This window comes from Setaria viridis, chromosome 4, assembly GCF_005286985.2.
Source record: "Setaria viridis chromosome 4, Setaria_viridis_v4.0, whole genome shotgun sequence".
Lineage (NCBI taxonomy): Eukaryota > Viridiplantae > Streptophyta > Magnoliopsida > Poales > Poaceae > Setaria > Setaria viridis.
In genome coordinates this window covers 929,789-948,456 of record NC_048266.2, presented here as the reverse complement: position 1 = coordinate 948,456, position 18,668 = coordinate 929,789, and the positions used below count along the sequence as shown (strand labels likewise).

Below are 18,668 nucleotides of genomic sequence, written 5' to 3'. Positions count from 1 at the left end.
AGTGGTGCTGTCAAACATATTGACATCAAGTTTTATGTTGTGAAAGAGAAAATTCATGATCATACCATTAGTCCAGAGCATATAAGAACAAATGAAATGCTCGCGGATCCACTCACAAAAGGCTTACCGCCTAATGTGCTCAGAGAACACTTAGCCGGCATGGGTTTACGAGAAAGCCTATGATCCCTGGATACTAAAGGCCTAGGATAAGAATTTGTTTTAAAACAGCTATTGAATCCAATAGTACATAACTGACTATCATGACGAGGCATGCTCTACATACTAATCTGTAATGAAATGGGTGCCAAGTTAAGTGTTAAAGTTTAAATCTAAGTTTAAACAAAAGGTGAGATCAGGCGAGAATGTTAGAGTTGATCTGGTCCAACGACTGAGTCGGACCCTATCTCGCGCCCTGCTCGGGGGTGCACAACCAACTCATGGTTGCGGGCCCCCATCGCGCACCGCTATAAAGAGAGAGGTGGGCTGGGGGCACGCACGCCGAGGTTGAACGTGCCCGCCAAACCCACCTAACAAACCCTAGACCCAATCAATCTAGGGCTGAAGCGGCGGGAAGCTCCGCCGTCCTAGCGCCACCTACGCCGCGCCGCCGCCTCCCACACTCGCCATCAACGCCGCCGTCACCGCCCATGGCGAGCTCATCCTCCAAGCCCGATGGTGGGTGTCTCTATTCTCACTATTTCTCTCCCTCTCGGTTATTCTTGACATGTTGTTTTTAGCCTAAGGACGATCAAGTTAACTACCCAGAAATCGTATCACACCCGAGTACTTATTAATGTTATATATATATATTAGAAGACAGGATATCAGATGATACACAGCTCGTAGAAAAAGCAGAATTACCTGAAAAATTAAAAACACACACGCTAAAGGAATGGGAGGTGTGGTACATTACATCAAATCCGACTTAATTTCAACACAGAAAAATTGAAGGAAAATGACGAGATCACGACGACGTTGTGCAGCTGGTCTCCTGATCAGTTTTCATCGTGGCGACGTCGTACAAGCCGACTACGAGCTGCCTGCAGTAGTATTTGACGACCCGAGGGGTGGTGTTGAACCCGAACCTGATCTCGGTGACGAGCGTGCCGTTCACTAGCATCGTTACGTCCTTGATGCTGCCCCCGGTTTTGTGCAATGCGTCGAAGGCGAACGGCATGATATCATTAGGATTCCTCTGGACAGTCCGCTGTATCAGGCTGTCCGTGAACCGCATCTGCATCACCGACATGTCTGGCAGCTGGAAGGAGACCAAGCAGTCGGCCATCGGCTCCGGCGTGGTCGCCGGCGTGCTGCTGTTGAAGAGGAACGTGTTGATGTTGAAGTAGTACATGCGGACGCGGCCGCTGGGGTTCCGAGCACGGAGAGTGTAGGAGAAGGACAGGGAAGGGTCCGTCGCCGGCGGCAACGAGTTCGTGGACACGGAGCCTCCGAGGACCGAGAGAGTCAGGGAGTCGGGGCGGAACACCACCTGGATGGCGTGGACGACGACGGCGATGATCACCACGGTCACCACGGCGGCCACCGCGTACCTTGCCAAGTCTAGCCACCGGAACCCTGATTTCTCGCCGTCACCTGCTGCTCCGGCCGCTGCCATGCTCTTACGACGACAGCCGGCGGTCAGATTAATTTTTTTTGGCCGCCGTGTCCTGGCTTATGATTTGCTTGGTGGCCTACTATAAAAGCAATTGATAGGTTGAGTTCACCTACTATATAGAGACAAATGGCATGTAAAGTCGAGCTAACCCCATCTCTCTGTGTACATGGCCTGGGCTTATACGTATACAGATATGAGATATCACATGTGCAAGAATTGTTCTAGCAAGAATTGTTTGTATTTCCACATATATAATTCTTGCATGGCCTACCCATGTGAGTGTAGATGATCATCTTATACTAGTTATTAAGGTTGTATTTGAATTACTTATCCATTAATTAAATGCATGTATTTGAATTATGGGCATGTACAAACTATATATACATAGGGTTCTAGATTTTGGCCGGTTTTCGTGAATTTCGATCCTACCGGTGGTGTCAGGTAAATAGCCATGCCGGTAATATTTCGGCCAGAATTCACTTGTATCCTCAAATTCCAGTTAAAATTTGTCCAAATTCCAAAATTTTTGCCCGAAAACCGGCATACCGGCCCTACCGACCACCTCCGGTATTTATCCATTCCACAAGGCTGTAGGATACACAAATTATACATTCCATGAACTAGTTATCCATTTCTAAATTGATTAAAATAGAGATATATACAAACACTGTGTTTGTTTGAAAAAAGTTGAATATATATGGAACCAATATTGAAAAAAATAGACTCAGCCTGGTGGAATCTATCTAACCCAGGGAATAAAGCAAAGGACAATTACTTTATTCGACATGCATGCAGCTGGTTCATATGCTTTTCTCAAGGACAGAGATGTAGTACAATATTTCGATTTGGTCCATCTCACATAATTCTCTTGTAAAAATGACAAATTACAACCTTATGAAATATTTTCACAAGTTCAAAGCGATTATTTTTGTCAGAATTTATACGTGGGTGTAGAATAAACTGCTACACCTAAAATATATACAATAGCACTTACAAGTTTGTTTATTGATGGCTGAGTGAAGTATATACGAAATAGATAAGCATAGTACTCTTCCTTTAATTTAAAAGAAGAACCATACCTTCAATTCTCTTCCCAAATTTTTTTAGAAAGATGTTTGGACCACTATGTCAAATAATAAAGCAAGTAAAGCACTCTTTTTTTTGTTTGCCGCGACTACCGAATTTTTTTAAAGCATTTTAGTTCCAGCCTTACAGCTAAATAGATACCCAATTTCACGTGCTTCTCATCGAATCTTTTTCCGCAGTTCGTCGAATCAAAGTAAAGCACTATCGAACTTGTCACCTTTGATTCCCGTTTTTTCTTTTTCTTTTTTGCTTTGCTTCCTCAATAACTGGATTAGACAGATTCCTTTTGCTGGATTCTCATGTAGCAACTTAAAAGTGGTCCATGATACCTACTTCCAAAATATAGTTACTCGTTTGGAACGAAGGGAGTATGTACATGCATGGCTTTTGAAAAACAAGTCGGTAAGAGATCAAATCAATCTGAACAATCAAATTTTAGGAGGTGAACCAGTTATGCAAAATTACACTCACCACCGCAGAACACGCCCATCCATATATGTCTTCATAACCCACTCCGTACCAGTTATCAAATCTATAATATAGTTCATAATCTGCCATGTCCGTCCCGCCCGATCCGCAGTAGCAAATAAATCAAGCTGCACACCGAGTGATGATTCTAGCAAGAATAGCTTCTCTCCAATCTCTAGAAGGAAACTTCTTCCTGAAGACTACTCCATATGGCGCTGTCACCATCTGACCGCCATGACCGCAAGATCATATCTATCCGCCTTTTGCTTTGCCTTTGCTCGATCCAATTCTTGGCAGTGTCCTTAACACACAACGTTCTAAGCACTCTTGCGAATAACAGCTATACTCTTCTAGCTGTTCAGAATCAGTACGAGATGCGTGCATCATGTCCTTCTTTATTGGTGCTGCCTTTGATGGACAAAGCATCGATCTTTTTGCTAATAAAGACCTTTTTTCATACAAAAATGCCACTAACTAACTCTTGTTTTCAAACAATCATACAAACATGCATGGTCAGTAGCATGACTACTCTCTCACACACACACACATCCCGCAACGCCTGCGCGTGCGATCTATTAAAAAAACGTTCAGCGGCAGACAGCGCGCCACTTTGATTTTTGATGCAAACCAATACATTATATTATCTGCACAAGGCACAAACCAATACGAGCTTAAGCATGGCACCTCCAGCTCCGGCGCCTCAGGCGGCTGCGACGACGACGACGACGAAGAGCGTGAAGGCCCCGACCGCGAAGCAATACATCATAGCAGCTCTGATGGCGGTCCTCGTCGCGGCGATCATCGTCACCGTCTTCTTCATCGTGCTGAGCCCCGCGCGCATCCTCATCTCCGTCGCCGACGCGAGCAGCCACAAGACCGCCGATGGCGTGGAGCTTGCCCTGACCCTCTCCGTCAACAACACCAGCACGCGCGCCCGGGTGGAGTACGACAACATCTACATCGACGTGAGCAACAGCACGGTGGCGGGAGGACTGTCGTTCAGGGCCGACATTTCGGCGGCGGTGGCCAGGCCGCTGCTCCAGCCGAAGCTCAAGGAGATCAGGATCAACGCGACGCTGTTCTCGGCCCTCAAGGGAGAGCCATTAATGGTGCGCTCCTTCACCCGCAACATGACCAACAATGCCTTCGCCGTGACGGTCACCGCGGTGGCAAGATTTAAGGTCGGCTTCGCGCAGACGCGGCTGTACGACATCAAGGTGACATGCGCGCCGGTCAGCTTCTTCCCCGCCGCCGCTGAAGTGAGCGGCGTAGAACCAGCTCCCCTGCCGGTTCTTTGCGGCTAGTTAAATAATTAACTGGCATGAGTGCATCATGGACAAGGAATCGACGACACGATTATTAGTTCGGTTCGACCTGTGTGTTTGTTTTAAGAAATTTAAATCTTATGATCATTTGTGTGCTTCCAGATATGAACTTACGTGATGGTTGCTTTGATTTGGTTCTAGGATTAGAGTATATCTTTCTGTTGTACACTTGTACTACAATTTTGTGTGCCAGAGGCTGCCATGCCCGATGCATTTTTTGTCACCTTTGATTAGCTAGTACAATTTGTTGGACTACAGAGACGTGGTGAGACTCTTAGTAGAGTTACTAATTTGCACCCCTAAACGTACAAAGTAGCATATGATATAACACTCATTCACACATGAACACATTGGTTGCTTTCACATGCATCAGATCGAGATTATTCGAATATAAGTTCAATGCACCACATACTTAAGTTGTAATCGGGCACGAGTTTAGAACAACTTCCACACCATGCATATACCGTATCATTACGTGCACATAAACTAGTCCAATTATCACTTAAACCTACTAGCCGCATGCGACAGGATCCATGGGTCGAACTACACTCTGTTGACTCCAAGAATACACTATCTCAAGCCTTGTAGATTAGCTTCAATGGCACTAGTGAAATTTGCTTGTAGGTGAGGTAAAATGAATATGAACCTAACAAGCATTATTATGCAACCATGCATTCTCGGATGGAGCTTGTTGAATGTGTACCACGAACGACTTCGTGACATGAAGACTTCTTTTTAACTAGTATTGGTGCGCATGAAGTTTTGATAGATTGAGTCCTATAGGCAAAAGGGAGCAACACAGAGCAAGAAGCCATGCATATTATTCAGTTATACGCTCAAAATGCAATAGAACAAAACTAAGATAACATATTGTGCCTTGCGCATGTATTCTTGCGATCCTTTATTTGAGGCATATCGTCTACCATATCTGCCTCATTTGTTGCATACTTAACCTTTTTTATGAAACATAGTATAGAGGTAAACATTCACATACACTCATCCCTATAAACATAACCAATCGCGCCCTATCCTTACGAGTACCTTCGTGAGACCAGTGGCCTGACTGAAAGTAGATATTGGGATTGTCAAAGTTGCCATAGAAGCAGCCTTTGCTGCCGATAGGCATGCTACCTTCCACTTAAAAAATAGCATCATTTATTCCTATAATGAGCAGAAGTGTTAAGTCTAGGATTCAAATCCGGGTGGAATGCTTCTACTACGAGGAACCTAATGAATCCACTATGCTTAGTTATATGAGGATCTTACGGTATCCCCAATAAATTAACAATGTATAACCAATTTGAGTAAAGCAACTATATGTCCAAAAAAGCTCTAACCATTTCGACAAGTCAATATGCATGTATCTCTCGTCACTAACATGTTGAACCACATGTGTAGCACAACTCAACATGGTTCCTTAAGAGTGTATGTGCAATAATCACGCACATTTTTTTCGAGTAAATAATCATGCACACATGATACGATTGTTGGTCCTTTTCGTCTTTTTGTTTTTTTTCATTTCTATGTGATTGTTTGATCTCATTGCGGCGTCGGTCCTTCTTTATTCTTTCCTCTCCCTTTGAGGAATTCGGAGCTAAAGGTGCATGCATTACGAAGGAAAAGATCCAATGCAAGGACAGCAAAGCATACCTGCCTGGATAGGATGAGTAGGGCCCTTTGTGGTGCACATAATATATGATGCCGCTGCATGTGCATGCAACGTATTCGATCGCTTTTGCTTTTTGAGATGTGATAACAATTGTTAGGTTCTTGCCTTGGTCTTTGTCTATTCTTTATCTTAGCAAAGGTGGATGCGCGCACATGATGTGCAATTTGATTATAAAAGGGTTGGGAAAGCTCCAAGTAAGGGACACGATGCGTTGGGCCTCGGCCTTTTTGTCTTTTTTTTTATTAGGTCATTATCGTGGTTATTCTTGTTAAATGGCATGTCGCCTCATCAAATATAATGACATGATAAAGTATTTATAAGAAGAGAGAAGATATGGATTTCGTTTGGATAAAACTTGGTATACGTTGTTCCTAAGACTATAACCCTATTCGGCAGAGTTACGGGAAAAAACTTGGATCACTTAGAGCTAGGTATTAGATTTAGAGCTGCAGGTCTATCAGGAACATTTAGTTAAAATATTTTGTTTATAATTTAGACTAAACACAAATATTTAAATCATTTTATTTTAGATTACAGAGTACAGACCTAACATGGATCTCGAAGGTGGAGCTATGCTAAACAGATCCTATGAAACATGGTAAAATTGACATCGAGAACTACATAGTTTCATTTCATCTGAGTACATGGTAAAATTGACATCGAGAACTACATAGTTTCATTTCATCTGAGTACATGGTAAAATTGACATCGAGAACTACATAGTTTCATTTCATCTGAGTACGTCCAATTAGTTTAGATGATGCCATAGTCTTAGAAACTATCTCATGAAACCCCCACTCCATTGAGAATGGCAGCTCAGCACGATAACCAAGGAAGGGATGAGACGGAAGAGACACTACTGGGGAATGCGTCATTAGTACCGACTGGGAACCCCCATTTAGTACCAGTTTCGCAACCGGTACTGATAGTTCGGTACTAAAGGGGGACCTTTAGTACCAGTTGAAATAACCGGTACTAAAGGTCTATTAAAAAATAAAAATAAAGAAATCCACCGCCGGCCCTGCCCTGCCGCCAGCCCCCGCCGCCCCCACCCCACCGCCGACCCCAGCCTTCCACGGCTCCAACCGCCCTCCGCTTACCTCTGCCCAGCCCCTCCGACTCCCGCCGCCCGACCCCGCCCCCACCGTCCTCCACCCTCCGTCCCACCTCCGCCTATGCCCCGCTTCCCCTCCACCCCTCCGCCGCCCCCTCTGCCTCCGCCCGGCCCCACCTCTGCCTTCGCCTCTGCCCAGCCCCGCCGCCCCCTCCGCCAGCTTCCGCCCGCCCGCCCACGCTCCTGCCGCCTGCCGCCGCCCGACCTCGCCGCCTCCACCTCCGCCCGGCCCCCGCCTCCGCCTCCGCCCGGCCCCCGCCTCACCCGGCCCCCGCCGCCACCTTCGCCCGGCCCCGCCGCCCTCTCCACCAGCTCCCACCTGCCCGCCGCCGCCTCACCTCGCCGCTGCTCCTCATTGTCGGTGAGGGGCGAGCGGAGGGAGGAAGGGAGGGAAGGTAGAGGAAGAGAGAGTGCGAGGGTGAGAGAAAGGAGATCGAGAGAGATAGAGAAGCAGATAGACGGGAGAGAGAGAGAGAGGAAGTGTGAGGATAAGAAGACGGACAGGAGAGAGAGGATAAGAAGCAGCGGGGTCTGTGAGAGAAAGAGGGGGCGAATGGGAGCTTTAGTACCGGGTGGAGCCTCCACCCGGTACTAAAGGGGATCATGTGGGCCATCTCGGGAACTATCCGTTAGGCTCGATACTAATACCCACATTAGCCTCAGGACGAATGCTCAATTTTTCAGTAGTGAGAGGGGATTGGATAAAATTTATTTTGAAGAAACTATCCACTAGAATACAAATTATATGTCATAAATTATAGTACTCCCTCCGTTCCAAATTATATGTCATAAATAATATCTATAATCTAAAAAACTAAAAGGACGTGCAATTTGAAATGGAGGGGTATCACATATTAATTAATTAATTAGATTCTTGCCTTGGTCTTTGTCTAATCCTTTTCTTTAGCAAAGGTGGATGTGCGCACATGGTGTGCACTGATTACAGTGGACAGGGGAAGCTCCAAGTCATCATGGACGACACGATGCCTTGGGCCCTTGGTCTTTTTAATTATTTGTGTGCATCTTTTTTCTTTCTTTTATATATCATCATCACTTGGATCCACCAACAAAGGCTTAGCCGGTGCATGATCTGCAAGCGGGCTGGCCGGGTTGGGGCGGCCTTTGGATCAAGAAGAGAAAAAAACAGTACGTAGTTCATTGGGCTCGGTGGCGATTGTTCTTGCAGGGATCATGGGCGCGGCCCGAGGCTTGGCTTGTTCGTGTTTCTTTCTGGTCCGCCGTGCCAGCCCTCGTTCTCCAGCCGTTTGCCGGTACGGTGGTGCCAGTGCCAGGCTCCGTCGTCGTTGATCCCCAAGATGACGACAACAGGCACAGCGAACCATGCATGCGGTTAGTTCCTCCATCCCGAGCGCATGCATGCGACCACACCTGCCGTCAGAAACTTGGTACCGATGCTTAATTGCATGCGGTTCTATCCTGCGTAAATTGTTGTTACAAAATTTATCACGTAAATTGTTGTTAGAAAAATATTTGTGTGTATAAATCGTGCGTGTAATTTATAACTTTCTAAAATAAAGAATGAAGTTATCCTTTAGAGAAGTTGTGTTGAAAAATTATCCCATAAAAAATTGTTAGTACAAAGTTATGCGTCAAATTTATATGTATAATTTATATGTATAAGTTATGTATAAATTAAAGGAGGAGTATGCTTATCTATTTCGTATATACTTCATTCAGCCATCAATAAATAAACGTGTAAGTGCTATTGTATATATTTTAGGTGTAGCTGTTTATTCTACACCCACGTATAAATTCTGACAAAAATAATCGCTTTGGACTTGTGAAAATATTTCATAAGGTTGTAATTTGTCATTTTTACAGAGAATTATGTGAAAGTCACATCTAGAGATGGACCGTCACTAATGCCCAAATCGAAATATTTACATCTCTGGCCTTGAGAGAAGCATATGAACCAGCAGCATGCATGTCGAATAAAGTAATTGTCCTTTGCTTCATTCCCTGGGTTAGATAGATTCCACCAGCAGCTCAGTCTATTTTTTTCAATATTGGTTTCATAAATATTCAACTTTTTTCAAACAAACACCGTGTTTGTATTTCTATTTTAATCAATTTAGAAATGGATAACTAGTTCATGGAATGTATAATTTGTGTATCATACAGTGTTCATGCACCCTTGTGGAATAGAGAGGTAGGGCCGGCATGCCGGTTTTTGGGCGAAAATTTTGGAATATGGACAGATTTTAACTGGAATTTGAGGATAGAAGTGAATTCTGGCCGAAATATTACCGGTATGGCTACTTACCTGACCAAGTTGAATGTGGAGGTGATTTGGGCATGTAGGGAAGTGGTCCGTATTTATAAGAAGTTTTGCGGTTGTCTTCAGTTGGCTTAATTTAGCCAGGGATGTGTTATCAGTGGTTGGGAGGGGGTATGTCACACCCGGTTTTAAAACAAAACCAAGTGCTACCTATATGTATGTCAGAATCTAGTTTCATACATATAGTGACATCATTAGTGAATAATAGTAACAGTATCACGTAAAGGAATATAAATAATGACTTACGAGCCTATCAGAGATATACAGCTTAATCCTGGAAATGAAGGCTCCAAACTTCACAGGCAATCGACTGGGGGTTGCGGGTTGCGTACGCCTAGAACTCAACATCATCTTCAGAAAACTTCACACACCTTCTTCTTCTGAGCAGCAGTAAGCAAGTATGGTTGGTACTCAGCAAGGCCACATGAAATAACCAAAATAAATGATTTTAGATCCATCTCAAGTTTATTAATCATGTGAGGATCCAAGCCACTCTTGACCGTGAGCACGGCTGATATATCAGTTTTACACTCTGCAGAGGTTGTACATCTTTACCCACAAGTCGCGTAAAAGTTCTGAAAAACTTTAGACCCAACCATACTGTGCTGATCAGGTACTCATCACACTACCGAGATGTCACTGCATAGGGACGCTGCGAGAACTTTACAAAGATTTCCCTAATAAGTGGCAACCCGCTAAGGTTTCAGGTTGAAGCAGAGCATAAACCTCTCTCAAAACTGCGAAGCTACCATAAAGCAGATCAGCCTGAGGGTCGGGCTATACCCCATCAACGCCTCCCCTCTTGCCCTTTCGGTAAGATTATCCCAAATTAGAGTCTCTAATTAATTAGCTAAGACCAGAATCATATAGTTCTTGTGGTTGTACTGTTTTCCTGAGTGGTCAATCCATATTCCAATTAACATTATCATGGTATTATAAATAAGTATAGACAGAAGGGTGGTTAGGGACACTTGCCTTTCTTCAAAGAAAAGTTACTCTTAGTGCTCTTCAGCTCTTACTCTCTTGAAACTCTTAACCTTTAAATCTTTCGAATAGCGATCTTTCTACTCGAAGCAATCATCGGGCACAAGTATACAGAGCAAACAAACAATCACAACTAAGAACAGTACACCAATCAAAAGACAAGCTTTAAAACAGCATACGAAAGGATAGGGCTCGATTCTAGGAACGCAAGGCTGCAAGAAAGACTAGAAACGGCGCTATGGTTGAAAAGACAAAGCTATCGAGCGGTTTGGATTGTAAAAGAAAAGACAAGAGCTACATGTTTCATTTATTTTAGCCGAGAAAAACATTGTAAAGATATTTCAGAAAATATCCTTAGTTGGTATTTACATATGAAAAGACAATGTAAAGCTTAGTCTAATTTTATTTCTAAATATTTAAGAACAATTTAAGCAAATTAAACATTTGATTTTAAAAGAAGTATGTAAAAGCATCTAAGCGTAGAACTTTATGATTCGGGTTGAACTAACCAAATATAATTAAATATCATTTATATTCATTTTAGCCAAATTAACATTTAATCATGAAAATTCGAGATATAACCTATGTAGCTTTTATTGATAAAACAAATTGAATACACATTAATCAAATTGAGTTTAATTTATGGAAAGCCAAGGTATATCTCTAATTAGCTTTTAATTGGAGGAGTTATTTAAATAAACATTAATCAAATTAACATTTAATGTGAAAACACGGGGTTAACTCTAATTAGATTTTATTAGGAAAGCAAGTGTATAAGTACTTAATCACATTAATATTTTGAATAAATTATAAAATAGAGAATATGATCAACACTGCTTCTAATACGTGATTTAAGTTGACATGAATCTAACGCAACAAGAACCAGGTTAAACGGAGGTAAAACATGAATTCTATTGGTTAAACAAGGATTAAGGATCTAATCGTGATTGACCATAGACGATAGGTGCTAGCAAGGAAGATTCCCGAGACACATTGAACAGTGCTCGCGAATAGGTTGGAACTCAGGGTTAGATCCATAAAAGATCTCAGCTTGGGTTAGGTTGAAAGGATCTAAAAGGTTTAAGGGTCATTCTATAAATCTGCCAAGAACAAAGAATCGACCAGATATTACAGATTAGCTCGAGGGTCTACATGCAAAAGCATAGGGGCTAACTTGAAAAGCTCTAGGAGCTTGCTCCCATGACGAATGGTGGCTCGGCCAGCCAAAATAGGCGGCGCTCCGGCCGGCTATGGCGAGGGGAAGCGGCAAGGTAGATAAGGGAGGTCGAGGGGAGATTTTGGATGTGCTCACCGGCGGCGGAGGACGACGGTAGTGGCCGGAATTAGGCTCAGCCGCGGTGGAAGACGGTGATTGGCTCAACCTTCATGGGAACGAGGTCGTGCGGCGGCGAATCGATGATGACGGCCGGTGAAAAGCACACTGCTTGACATTGTGATGCTCCTGGTGGTGTTGGCCGGCTCCGGTGGTACCTCGATGCGTCGAATCGAGCTGCCAAGCCCGGCGGCGGTACTCGGCCCGGGCTTCAGTGGTTGGCGGCGCTCCAACGGCGGTATGACGACAAGAAGAGGCGGCGGGTGTGCGGCCTGGTGAGGCGAAGCTCGGGGCAGCGTCGGCCTTCTCCAGCAATGCTTCAACGCGGCGAATCATGCGGAAAGCCGACGGCGGCACCCAGCTCGGCTGGTGGGCTTGCAAGGCTCGTCCGCCTTCAGTTAACTAATTCAATTTTCACTGCTCTACCTATATTTCATAGTGTATAAGCAGATTGACAAATATAGGAAGCATTGCTTTTGGAGAGGTTTAGACATTAATAATAGAAAATCACCTAAAGCAGCCTGGGAAATGGTCTGCCTTCCAAAGAAAGAAGGGGGATGGGTTTGGGAGTTCTGAATCTCAAAACACAAATGAAGCCTTAATACTCAAATTCTTACATAAGTTCTTTAACAGAGCAGATATTCCTTAGGTGCATCTATTATGGGAGAAATATTACTCTAATGGAAAACTGCCAAGTCATGTAAGGAAGGGCTCTTTCTGGTGGAAAGATGTTCTGAAGCTTTTGAATAAATATAAAGGACTTGCAACGGTTTCAGTTAATGATGGATGCACATGCTCTCTTTGGAATGATCTGTGGAAAGATCGAGTGCCAGCTCAGGCATACCCCCAACTCCTCTCCTTCACCAAAAAGCAAGAAATTTCAATTCAGAAAGCCCAAGAAATAGTAGATGTTCAGCAATTGTTCCATCTTCCTCTTTCAACTCAGGCACTTGATCAACTGATGCATCTGGCTACCAGTTTGGAGGATCTGAACCAGATATATGGACATACATTTAGGCAGCCCATATTATTCATCATCAAAAGCTTATCGTCATCTCACGGGTCATAGACAGGTACATCAGGTCTTTAAATGGCTCTGGAAATCACGTTGTCAGAATAAGCATAAAGTATTTTTCCGGCTAGTCCTCAAAGACAGACTCAGCACAAGAAACGTTCTTAGAAGGAAACATATGATCTTACCTTCCTATGAATGTGTACTCTGTCAGCATGGTGGAGAGAAAACTTTATTCCACCTCCTACTTAGATGTTCTTTTGCTCAGGAATGTTGGATTCATATAGGCATGTTTCCTAATTTGTCTGATAAACCATATGAAATTCTAAATAGCTTCAGAATTTAGCTGCAGGTTCAATTCTTAATGGAAATCATAATTATCATGTGTTGGAGTATTTGAATGGCTAGAAATGATTGGATCTTCAAAGGGATCACTCCTTCCGTTCAAGACTCTTTATTTCATTTTAAATCAATTTATTTTACTCAGGTTATCCTTAGAGTAAAAGAGGACTGGAAACAGCAGCACGTCTTCATGGTTAGATCAGACATTATAATATTTTTGATCTTCTTCTGTTCTTTTGTTTTCTTGATTTGGATTTGTAACACTTCATCTATTTTTTTTAATTTCTATAATATATAACCAGCAAGGAAACTCTCTCTCGTGTTTCCAAAAAAAAAAAAAAAGGCGGCGGCGCTGCGCAGGAGAGGACGCCAACTGCTAGTAGTACACACAAATACATCCTGAAAAAAGCCAAATGCTAAATTGGTAGTAGCGGGCCGGCCGCCGGTAGCCTGCACTCAGCACGCGCCCTGGTGGAACCCGACGGCCCCACCGCCGACGTCGTAGAGCACCTCGATGGTCCTCTGCTGCACGTTGCCGATGACGCCCGGCACGGGGTCGCCGCTGCTGGGCGCGAAGGCGAGGCAGTCGTTGAACAGGATCCCCGAGGGGTCGAGCTCCACGACGGCGTTCCGGTCGAACACCAGCGCCACCCTCGGCAGCCTCATGACGAAGACGCCGGTGAAGTCGTAGCAGGTGTCCAGGCTCCCCTTGGGCGGCGCCGGGCGGTACATGCCCATCCTGCTCAGCACCCGGTACGCCGTCGGCGGGAGGCGGGTGATCACCGTGCGGGAGTCCACCACCGCGCCGGCGGCGAACGCCGCCGCGGGGACGTTGAGCCGCCGCCCGCCGACGGCGACGTCGCGGAGGAGGACGCGGTAGCACGTCGGAGCTGTAGGTGCCCAGCGTCGACAACCCGTCGGGGTAGGAAGGTTTCGGTTTCAGCGAGCTGATTACCACGAGCATGTACTCGTGTTCCTCAGCTCGGCCATGGACGGATTGACGCGGCAGCGTGACGACGACGACGAACACGAGCCATGCGAGAGGCTCAGCGGTGCCCATGTGCGGTTTTGTGGTGTAGACACTGCACGTACGCTAACATCATTTCCATTAGGGATTGGAAAATTGTTAATTATTAGGCCAAGAGAAAAGAGATGGATGCGTACCCCTGTGTCCGGAGCAGGAAGCTTTCGGTTTCAGCGAGCTGATTACCACGAGCGTGTGTACTCGTGTTCCCCAGCTGTTGCTGCAATAAGGACAGTTTGAGAAGAACAGGGCAAGAGCACAAGTATCAATAAAGCCAAAGCAACCGCCATATATGACTATCTCAAGTATAGATCTTGCTCTATTTGCGGCCTATGTTGGATAGGGTTTATATGGGACTCGATCATGCTTCAATATCCCCATGGTTTCCAGGTATGTATAGGCCACGAGCACACAGGCAGATCTGAAGCACGAAAGCAAGTCCACACACAATTCGAAATACCACCCAGAATAGTAGGTCGCTTAGGATAGTTCCAATGGTAGTGTGATTACATACCACACACATGATTTTTTTTACAGATGTGGCATTAATATAATAGTACTATATTAACTTAATGATATTTTTATGATGTGGTAGTCTTGGATACAACATCATGAATAGGGAGGGATTCAAGTGGGTACCCAATAGAGTTTTCTGGGTCAGCTGATTAATTACGACAGTTTGTTTCTCCTTCCAAATTATTTGCGTAGAATGACATTCTAGTTCATTTTATCAACTTAGAGCTCCTATTACGACCACATAGTGCTCGTTCCATGGACTATCACAGACCGATATGGAGCAATGGCAGTGCCTCGCAAAGTGTAGAAGGACATCTAATCGCCGAGCTGATGGAGAAGCAGTAGCCCAAGTGAAGCTCATGTTCGGTGATGTGGGTTGTTCTGGTCCGATCTCTGATGGGCCCTCGATTGGATCCACAAGCAGGGAGTGCCCAAATGGACCGGGGGCACCGAAATAAGGCATGTAGTGCAAGATCCAAGCATTGCCAGCCTAGGGATGGCGGCACAGCCGCCACAACGCCAAGAGGAAAAGGGAGGTGGGGAACTAGGGACTCCGATAGGAAAAGATGACGACGATGCCCGCCGCCACCTTCATTGCGTTCGAGTAGGCTTCCGCCGGTGAGCTCCATTGGCGGGAAGATGGAGGGAAGGAGGGAGCAGGTGTGAGAGGCTAGGGAGGCGACACCACACCAGTTTCCCCTACGGACGAAATGCGTTGGCAAGAGATGTATTTTTCTTTTTTGAACTAGTATAGTGCAATACTTTTGTTCTCAAGGAGAGTATAAAATTTTCTTATAGGATTGGGAGACCTTCAAAATGCATATGGTCACCCTTTGTTCCAAATTGAAGGGAGGCTTAGAATTGTTAGCCTGTCGAGAAGCATCGGTTGATGGACTTCGATTAGGATGGCCAAACTATGATCATTGTCAGTTTTCCGCAGTGAAAATTAGTGGTCACAGTCATATTCCAAAGACCGTGTCACAATCCAAAGTGCGTCTCTTTTACCGCAAGTAGTGTCTAATACAGTTTTAGTCTTTGAAGCAATAGTACGTAATCTGTTCATAAATGCCCATCATACACCGACAGAGATCAAGCTAGGTGAATATACAGGGAAATACAAAACATACTTGCGAATCATCAAGCAGGCTGCCGCCAGATCCAATCTAGTTCTACCAATTTGAAACACAACAAATGAAGCACAATTTTATTCGTCAAGCAGGCCGCTGCCAGGTCCAATATCTAGTTCTCTACTACACTTTGAATGCACAATTTAGTTCCTTGAATAAACGCGACCTTGAGAATCATTCACCGGATTGACTCCCGAGATTCTCCTTGCAAGGCACGTCCTTCCCGCTCCGGAGACCTCGTCGCCGCCGACCAAGCTAGCTCCCGCCGACGACGAGCGGCCAACATAAGTAGGTGACCAGTTGACTCGTCCTGTTGATCCCAGACCTCACCTCCGTGACCAGGCGGCCCTCCACCCTCATCGCCACGTCAGTGATGACTTGGCGCTTCGTGTACAGCATGTCGAAGTGGAAGTGGTCCATGACAGCAGGGTCATCCTTTCCCTGCACATCCGATACGGAGACCACCGCCATCTGCTGCGCCACGGCGACGTCGTCCGGCGTGAACAGGATGCGGCAGTCTTCCTCCGGGTCGGCCGTCGCCGCCGCCACCGTCTTGTTGTCGAAGAGGTAGGCGGTGATGTTGAAGAAGTACATCCGGGCGCGGCCGCTAGGGTTCTCGGCCCGGAGCTTGACGCCCAAGTGCACGATATTGGCTGCCGGCTGCGGAGTCGAGGACACGACGCCTCCGACGACCGAGAGGCTCAGCGATTCGGGGCGGAGCACCACCTTGATAGCGACGACGATGACGGTGATGATGAGCACGGTCACCACGGCGGCCACCGCGTCTTGCCGTCACCGTCCGCCGTCATGGCTAGCTATGACGACGGCGCTGATTGGTCAGGTTTTGTTCTCTAGCTGCAGCACTAGCTTAGCTGCTTGGCCTGGGTGTATATGCATGCATCATATAGAGAAAGTAATGCAGCTCATCGGTTGAGCAGCTACTCATTTATTATACAACACATTTATGGCCGATATCCGGCAATGACTTGGTGGTGACAATTGCAAATAATTTTCAAATGCAAGCAGCAAATGATTCTAATAAGTTTGTAACCAGATACACAAGCCGGAAACCATGCATGCATGCAAATGATTCTAATAAGTTTATTAGCAACAAATGCTCATCACCATCCTTCTCTTCCATAGCCTTCCACTGGACTTTGGTGAGCAACACATGCTCAGCATCATCATCATCATTATCACCGCAACGCGGTCTTTCCTCATACGCTCGTAATCTCCCAAAAACTTCTTCAACGGTCATTGTCTTCAAGTCACCAAATTGCTCGATAGAAGCGACAATCTGCAAAAACTTGTTTGTAGCAGCTCTAAGAATTTTCTTTACCAAATACGAGTCCTCAATTTTGTCACCCCATCCACGAATCGTGCTGACGATCGAGTTTACTTTCATCGCAAAGTCATCAACTGAATCAGTACTTTTCATCCGCAATCCATCCAGCTCTTCTCTGAGGGTTTGGACACGAGCATCCTTTACGCGTTGAGCACCTTGGTACATTGTCTTGATGCACTCCCATGCCTCCTTTGATGTTTCCTTCTTAGACACTGCCAGCAAAGTCTCCTCCGGGATACCTTGATAGATGGCAGCAAGCGCGGTCTAATCCATCATAGGGTCAACCTTCTCTTTCAGGTCAGTAGGCTCAACAACATCCCAAACGCCCCCAAACACCTTGTGCACGCATGAATACCTTCATCTTGATCGCCCAGGTTGTGTAGTTGCTCCTCGTGAGCATAGGATAGTGCAGCGATACCAGAGAACTTTGCTTCCCTAATGTTCCCGACATTGCCGCAACAATGTTAATCTGCTACCTCTGCTACCCTCTGGCTACTGTCCGTGACGGTGTTGCCCTTCCCGGCTTGTCTTTGCTGGACTTCGACGAGCTCACGTGGGCGTTCTGTAAGATAGAAGGAACGTGGTTGCTAACCTGGCATTGCCATGGTGCATGTTAATACATGAGGTGCAAAAACAGCCTCCAAGAGATTACATCTGCAAACAGTCGTAGATTAGGTTCAGTCGTAATCCTATAGGATACATTTGAGTTCTATTCTATCTCTAAACCTCTAAACCAACCGAACCATATCTACAACTCCTGAATAGCTTAACAACTAAGCTACCGAGCCCAACAAACCTGAACTCGGATTACATGGAATATTATCTACTTCTAACAGCCCCTCTCAATCGAAACTTCTGCTAACCTGAAGATTCAGATTGTTCCTGAAATTCTCCAGCTTGCAAACAGGAAGCGCTTTTGTAAATCCATCCGCCAATTGGTCTCCTATTGGTATGAACTGAACCTGCAGCTACTTATTAGTTACACGTTCACAAACAAAGTGAAAGTCTATCTCAATATGCTTGGCTCTTGCATGAAAAATAGGATTAGCTGATAAGTACTTAGCACCCAAGTTATCACACCATAGAACTGGCGGTTCTTGAAGATACACGCCAAGTTCTGCTAGCAAGGATTGTAACCATATTACTTCTGCCTAGCATTTGCCATTAGATTCATATTTTTTATGGAGGACAATATATATGCACCATTAAAGGTAAAGAAATGTAGCCGTATCGTATTGTTATATGCGTGGAGTTATCAATTGAAAGACCGTATCCATGCGCATACACATGCAGCAGCGTGCGCCCTGGCCTGACGCATCCACCTTTTGTAAAGAAATTAAATTTTTCATCTATCAAAGTAAGGGAAAGGATAAAATAGTAATAATTAACAAAGACAACCAAGGGACGAT

The 18,668-nt window shown here is 45.2% G+C and overlaps 2 protein-coding genes and 1 long non-coding RNA gene across 3 annotated transcripts; 1 reads left to right on the top strand and 2 right to left on the bottom strand.

Annotated features, from left to right (window-relative positions):
• Positions 1 to 784: 784 nt before the first annotated feature.
• On the bottom strand, positions 785 to 1,778 carry LOC140222432 (uncharacterized). The gene has a single exon (XM_072292984.1). The coding sequence runs from the start codon at positions 1,613 to 1,615 to the stop codon at positions 965 to 967; it is 651 nt and encodes a 216-aa protein (XP_072149085.1). The 5' UTR covers positions 1,616 to 1,778; the 3' UTR covers positions 785 to 964.
• A 6,351-nt stretch (positions 1,779 to 8,129) lies between these two features.
• On the top strand, positions 8,130 to 9,396 carry LOC117852049 (uncharacterized). Its single transcript, XR_004639728.2, has 2 exons — positions 8,130 to 8,627; positions 9,120 to 9,396. It is a non-coding gene; the product is annotated as an uncharacterized lncRNA (long non-coding RNA).
• A 4,307-nt stretch (positions 9,397 to 13,703) lies between these two features.
• LOC117852413 (aspartyl protease family protein At5g10770-like) lies at positions 13,704 to 14,307 on the bottom strand. Its single transcript, XM_034734514.2, has 2 exons — positions 14,250 to 14,307; positions 13,704 to 14,137 (listed from the first exon to the last, which is right to left on the bottom strand). The coding sequence occupies exons 1-2, from the start codon at positions 14,305 to 14,307 to the stop codon at positions 13,704 to 13,706; spliced, it is 492 nt and encodes a 163-aa protein (XP_034590405.1).
• Positions 14,308 to 18,668: the final 4,361 nt, after the last annotated feature.

What these genes read in the sequence shown, in the direction of transcription:
- LOC117852413 (XM_034734514.2), bottom strand. Translation starts at nt 14,307, where the DNA reads ATGGGCACCGCTGAGCCTCTCGCATGGCTCGTGTTCGTCGTCGTCGTC. An exon ending in CGTCGTCGTCACGCTGCCGC is followed by an intron (nt 14,138 to 14,249) that starts GTCAATCCGTCC and finishes GGGCACCTACAG; the next exon opens with CTCCGACGTGCTACCGCGTC.
- LOC140222432 (XM_072292984.1), bottom strand. Translation starts at nt 1,615, where the DNA reads ATGGCAGCGGCCGGAGCAGCAGGTGACGGCGAGAAATCAGGGTTCCGG.